Source organism: Acomys russatus, chromosome 1, assembly GCF_903995435.1.
Source record: "Acomys russatus chromosome 1, mAcoRus1.1, whole genome shotgun sequence".
Taxonomy (NCBI): Eukaryota; Metazoa; Chordata; class Mammalia; order Rodentia; family Muridae; genus Acomys; species Acomys russatus.
In genome coordinates this window covers 51,554,850-51,562,091 of record NC_067137.1, presented here as the reverse complement: position 1 = coordinate 51,562,091, position 7,242 = coordinate 51,554,850, and the positions used below count along the sequence as shown (strand labels likewise).

The following is a 7,242-nucleotide window of genomic DNA, read 5'->3' as shown; positions in this document are numbered from 1 at the left end:
CATTTCCCAGTGCACAGATGCTGCAAATGATTCATAAACTGTGCCTGCCTTAGTGTCCTCCGGAACATGAAATAATTTGTGGACTCAAAATAACATTTCGGCACAAAGTCGGCCTGCCCACTTTAGAAAACCTCATGAATTTGTGTAAAAATATTTATTACCTGTAACCACAGATGTGCAAAAGCAAAGCCTGTATTGTGTAACATTACGTCAGTGATGCATTTGTAATTGTTTGGAGCATTCTTTTGGTCTAGATCCCTGCTCTGGTGAATGACTATTTTATTATTACTACACTAGGACAACTGATTGCTGTATGGAATTTGAAATTCTAGTAATAGTTTTCCTGGGTAAGCTAATTATGTCTTAATTCTATTCAAAAGCCTTTATTTTTAAAGCAATTAAAGTTATTGTTGATTGGTATTTAGCATTCAATGTTCCTGGAACACTAAAGGAATACACTTTAGACATAATCTTCCATTACAGAATGTTGCTTGAGAGCAGCTATTTGATACAACAGCATTCACTTGAGTTTTCAAACCAAAGAACTAAAATTACAGCAATTTCACTTGAAATCAATAAATCCATGCACAGGGTTGTGTTCAACAGAATCACTAACTGTTATTTGTTATTCAAAGATGAAAGAATCAATAGAAAAATAGAACTGATAAATCATTAGCACTTTAATGCAGAGCTGAGAGGAAAGCTGATAAATCATGCAGTTCAAGCACTTCTTTTCCTAATGGCATGGTGTTTGGAAACATAAAACATGCAGTGATAAGATGCAGGTCAGTGTGACTGGACTACACTGAGACTGCACAAAAGTATCTCATTGCATATGATAGCCTCAAAGAAACAATGTGAAAAGTAGTAGTAATTCTACATTTCTTTAAACAATCCAAGACCATGAACCATGCTCAGCTTGAACATTGAGCGAGGCCATAATAGATTCCCAAACATGGGAAATACCATAGAGATGGGGCCGGGATGAATCAGTAGTAAGGGGCTAATTGCATGCACGATTTGCTTCAATGAGCTCAATATTATTGCAGGTACCAATCTACCCTAGAAGGAACCAATGCAATCATCTATCTTCTTGAAGTGCACTTAACAGATCTATTGAAAATCACAGTCATATATGGTAGGGGGACCAAATAACCATGAAATTGGTTATTGAGCTTTGATTATGCTGTACAATTTACTGAATTTGAATGGTGAGCATTTTAATCGCAATAAATGGGTAACTCACTCTCTTCTGACATTTTACTTTTCAAAAACTCATACGTACTCTAATTTTCTGATTCTTTGGTGGGGAACAGGGACATTAGGCGCATAGTTTAAACCACTTATTTAGCAACTATGCTTTTGCATCAAGATTCTTGATGCAGAAAATAATAAGGCTTGTTATATCATCACAATTACTGCTGGCTAGCATATTTTCACTCATGTTTTGAGAATTAAAAACAAAAATAAATCAAATAAAATAATTTTCAATTTTTTTTAGCACAAGAAAAACTTATGCTTGATATTTTAATGTCTATTCAGAAGAGTAAAGATGTTGAAAAAATTATTTAGGTGGAGCATGGTGTCCTAGCTGGCTGTTTAACAAAATATTTGGATTAAGCTTTTTCTCAAGCCACAGGCCTGACATCATGGACACACTGATGCTTATGAGCAGAGGGTGGCAGTTTGCATTTGCGATTGCTCCAGCCTTTTTTATTGGTGCTTGTCAGTGGCAGCAATTAAATCAGGAATCATTTCCCATCATATTTGTTTGATCTTTCATGGGGTTTTCTTCACAGTCAGTAAATGGAAATAGGGTAAGATGGGAGTGGGAGACAGAAAAACCTATGGTGATACATGCAACTAAAATATGCAGGATCACATCATATAAACTACTTTCTTCATGCAAATATGCCAATAAAAACAGAGACAACAAATTTTTTAATGGTCAAATTTTATACCAGCTCAATAACAAAAACTGTTAATCTCATGATTTTGTAGGAGCAGGAGACTTGAAATGGTTCAAAGTGTTCCATGGCCCAAGTATGCTGTTTACATTTCTCTTGATGGATGCTCACTCCTTGCTTCGGTTTCTTGTTCTTTTAATGAGCGAGCAGAATAATCCAGTTTTGGGAGGAGGGCCCATTAGCATTGGGGCTTGGTTCTTGTGTGTAATTTTTATCTAGGAAAGAGAAAGATAGGGATATGAAGACTCTCTGCCACTGTATTTCATGAGTCACAAAAGTAACACAAGGTTACGATTAAAGTTCCAAGTTTCATGATTTTGAAAATATTTTAAGGGAGGCAAGGATATACGTTTAAATGATACTGAAATGCTAACCAAAGTAGAGATTAGCTGAAGTCATGATTTCAGTATGGTCTTATATCTAACTCACTTGTCCTACTCCAGTCTCCAAGAACTCTTAATTAAAACTGGATGATTACCCACTGTCATGTCTTGACATATTGGAACAGGAAATGATGCTCCATTACCGTATTCAGTTCCCACTATCGCCCAGTGTTAGGAGGCACTTAGCATTAGGAAAACCTTATTTATCTTTTTAATCACATTGTTTCTCTCTTTCAACACGAACTGCAAGGTTTCATTTCCAAACAATCATTAAGAAAGAAAGTAAAAAGTTAACATGCATGAAAGGTCAGAAATGATCTTTCTAATTTGTTAATTAATTGGTCATACAATAGAATCAGATACAGAGAAGTCTGCTTAAGACACTCAGAGGCACTGTTCTAAAGCCACTCATGTTGATTTCTGTGGTATAAAACTACGAATCACCTTAAATGAGACAACCTTAAAGTAGATTATGTCTGCAATTTTCTCTAATTCAACTCTAAATTAGAGAAGACATTTTATGAATATATGCTATGCTCAAAGCTAATTGAAAGCAATTATCAAAGTGGCATTTTGTCTGTGACTTTAAGATACATTGTAAGATAATAAATGATTCTCATTATGTAATAAAAAGGTCACATCTTGCCTTTGGGCTACTGATGCTATGAGTTTTTCAAAAGCAATCGGAGACATTTTCTTTAGTGAACTGCGACTAATATAAGAGCCATCGCTTATTAAATATCAGTTGTCACCTGAGCAGCATCCACATCAGAGATGAGTATTCCTTTCAGAAAGAAACACCACCTCATTAAAAGCTGAAAAAATATATCTCTGAAAGTGCATACCTGACATTTTCAAGTTAAAATAAATCTACTTCACTTGCCATTCACTAATAGCAATGAAACAAAAAAAAAAAACCTAGATGTTTGTCACATGAATCACATCATTAAATCAGTATTAGAATTTTTGAGAAATGAAAATTCACATTCCATAAAGACAGAAGTACAAAAAAAACCCTGAATGAATAAGAATATTTTAAATATGTTGGATGCACCCTATGCAGAAAAGACACATTTCTAAAATATAAAAAAAAAATTGTGTCTGTAAAGACTGATAGGCTAAGCCAGGTCCAAACTCTCTGCATGAGGATTATGAAGTGATAAATTGATAGCCGTCATTCAAGATGTCAAAATACCACCTACATATGTAGATTAAAAATGATCTCTGCCAGACTTCCCCTTCTTAATTCAGCTTTCTATCACACTAACTCTTAAATGATTGGTTTTCCTCTTTATTTATTAGTTTATTCTTTGATCATTTTATACATTTTTTATCTTCCTCCCAAGCAAATAACATTTCTCTTTATCTCATCAAGTCTCTCTCTTTCTTTCATGTCCCTTTTGTTGCTGTTGTTGTTATTGTTCTTGTTGTGTGACCCAATGGGTTTACATGCCTGTTTACAGGGACACGGGTGTGAAGATATCTGCTGAAGGACCAGTAGCTCACGCATGGCTCCATCACTGACGACAGACAGTAACGTCCTCTCCTCTAGCAGCCCTAGGTTGCCATTGGTTCTCTGGTGAGGAAGAGTTTCAAGCTCCTCTTCCATCTCTCATCCAATGTTTACTGGCTCAGTCTAGAAGCCATTTATATTTAAGCCTGATTTCTTTAGATGGAATCTTATACAGAAACATTCATCATTTATTCACTTGATAGAAATAATACTATTCTTCCTTTACTTCAGACATTGCAACAACACATTACAATAAATATACAACATACAATCATCGCCTTAAAGAAATTATAGTGCCCTAAGAAAAAAATTAAGAAGCACGTACAATTATAAGTGCTGAAATAGGAAGCTAAGAAGAAAGGAGCTATTTTTCAGTTCTGAAATTGAATCATTTTATGCAAAAAGTTATTTTTAAATGAGCACCTAAGGAAGTAATTACCACATATTACTAACACAATGACTCTATCTTCAAATCAAAATAAACAAAGTGAACAAAATAAGAACAGAGATTATGTATTCATAGTTCCTGGTATACATATATCATCAGTTATAATAGGATGGGGCCATTTTAGAAATTGAGATAATTATTAAGATTTTATAAGAAATCTTTCTAGTCACATAAAGTCAGCATCAATTTAGATGAAGTACAGCCAATAGTCCATGTGATAAGTATCTATGGGATTTGCATATTGAACGTCATTTGAAAGAATAAATCTTCCTTTTGATTCTGTTGTGAATAGCAAAAAATCTCACTCATTCCTTTTGACATCATGGTGCTCCAAAGCTCACATCACATCCCCAGTTTAGAAAAAGGTATATCAGCCAGTTTTGTTTTTTGAATTATCTATAACCTGTCTTCTCAATTATCTGATCCTTTCTATGATCAATGTACATAATTGTATTTTTAAAATATAAATTTATTTCTATAAAAAGTGAGAAACATTTGGTTGTATTTTTCTTTTGGATAGAAGATATAACAAGAAAGAAACTTCTACTCATAAACTTTCAAACACACATCTGAGTCTTAGAATACAGCATCTCATTGGAAAATTATGTGCCTTTTTACTTAGCTCAAGTAAAAACAACCCCATTGAGGATGTAGCTGCATAGAGAAAAGAGTATTAATATAAAATGTGCAAGATGATAAAAACCATGGATGGGCATTTTACAACTCTTCTAAAAAAACTACAGTGGAAGAAAAAAGGCATTTTTACTGAGATGGGCTTAGTTGTATGCCTGTCATAGTGGTACCTAGGAGGCTGAGGCAAGAGGAACACCAACTAAAATCCAGACTCAAATAGGAAAGCAAAAACCAAACCAAAACAAAAAAAATGAAGAAAGACTTTTCTACTGATCAAAGTATAAGAGTGGTAGTATATGGCTGTAATTCTAGCTCTCACAAGGCCAAGGCAGAAAGATAGCCTGCTATAACCAGTCTAAAATAGAAAAAGAAATAGAAAATTCCATATAGAAACCTGGAGGGAGGGGGAGAAGGAGAAAAACAGAGAAACAGATAGATAGATAGTAGTTAGGTGATAGGTGTGTGTGTGTGTGTGTGTGTGAGAGAGAGAGAGAGAGAGAGAGAGAGAGAGAGAGAGAGAGAGAGAGAGAGAGAGAGAGAGAGAGAGGGAGAGAGAGAGAGAGAGAGAGGGAGAGAGAGAGATGGAGGATTGCAAAGATTGTCAGCAAACAATATCCATTTGTCATGGTGGAAAATGCTGGCACATGAGTAAGTCTGCATTTTGTTCTCATCAGCATAGTTAGGGACTGAGTGCTAGACCTGAGGCAGGACAATCAGAACGTTGTCAAAATTAGTGATCCACTCAAGAAGTGAAACATACGTTAGTTATGGTAGTGCCAAACTAGATTTAGCAAAGAAAGATGCAACAGATGCCAAGAAGGCACAGCCTATGGAACCTGGTGATTTGGTTTTACTGGGTATTGGAGCAGGAGAACGCACTGGCAGGTCATCTATGCCTCTAAATTTGAATTGCCGTGAGTGAAGTTATAGAGAGAAAGACAGTTAGGCATGGGTAACAGCTGGGGAGTTGGTGATGCCAGTGTAGAGTTTGATAGTCTGAAGGAGAGATCCAATGTCATTGTGGGTATGGAGTTCAGGAGGCATATGTGAATATAATGTACCCATAAGAACACGAGAATAGATTAGTGACACCATAGCAAGTGTGAAATGCAGGTATATGATGATTTAAAAAGTGAATATTGTCTAGCCAATGAACAGCACATTCTCCACAGTTGTGTGGAGAGCAGGGACTGATTCGGACATGAACTCTGGTGCCCCCTTGGTGGGGAGACCTGGTGACACTCAGAGGAAGAGTTAGGAGAAGGGAATAGGATGAAAGATGGAGGGAGGGAGGGAAGAGGAATAGGAAGACACAAGTGAGGGGATAACAAATAAGATGTGATATGAATAAATTAGATAAATAAATAAATATTGAAGTTTTAGGCTGAGGCAAGAGAGTGACACCCTATCAGAGGTACAACTACAAAACCACCAGAGAAGTATGTTTAAACACTAGAAGGAGGTGCTATCATATACAATTTCTAATCCATCTTCATTGTGGTCTAATACTTGTCTAATAAGTAGAGTATAGCTTCCAAAGCGCAGGCATTTGAAGGCCATGCATGCTGAAATTTGTTGTAATTTTTTGCATACAGTGTATGTAAGCTATTAAACTGTTTTACCTAATTCTAAATACTTAAATTATGTTTGAGAGCTTTATGTTGCAGGGTGTTTAAGCAGATGTCCACTTAATTGTGAGGCTGGCAAATGTCCATATTTTTTTTTGAAGTGCTAGATGTTAAATGCTTTTGGCATTTTAGCTTTTTTTAAATATAACTTTACAAATGAAAATTAAAATTTAGGGGCATAGAAGGCCTCTGAACACTGCCCCCTCCAATGCCCAGCATAACTAAGTCACCATGTTCCATAGGCTATGCTTCCTTGGTATCTATTGAATTTGCCCTTCGTTGATTCAATTTGGTACCACCATAAGGGCTATATGGTAAATGCTTGTGGCTGCTATAATACAGTGTAGATTTTGGACTATATGAAAATAAATGAGTATGAGTGTTCCAATAAAACTTTATTTATGGAAACTAAAATTTAAATTTCATAACATTTTCATCTTCTCATTTTGTTTTTTTCTTACCATTCAAAGATGTGAGAACCATTCTTATATACAGCTATATAAGAAGTAGGTATAATTTGGTGACCTTTAATGCAATAATGAAAATCCAATGCTAAACTGGGTTATAAAGTGAAACCCTTTCAAATTTAAAATTATGCTATATAAAGTGATCAATAGTTGAACTATGTAAATGATTTTTACTGATATATCTGTCCTGTACTAAGTGCCAC

General features: G+C 35.3%; 1 protein-coding gene across 1 annotated transcript in view; it reads right to left on the bottom strand.

Annotated features, from left to right (window-relative positions):
* Positions 1-1,417: 1,417 nt before the first annotated feature.
* The window catches only part of Dgkb (diacylglycerol kinase beta), a 696,235-nt gene continuing 690,410 nt past the window's right edge, over positions 1,418-7,242 (bottom strand). Inside the window, exon 26 of the mRNA XM_051145066.1 lies at positions 1,418-2,182. Coding sequence (XP_051001023.1) covers positions 2,075-2,182 — 108 coding nt within the window. The 3' untranslated portion in view covers positions 1,418-2,074. The remainder of the gene's footprint in view (positions 2,183-7,242) is intronic.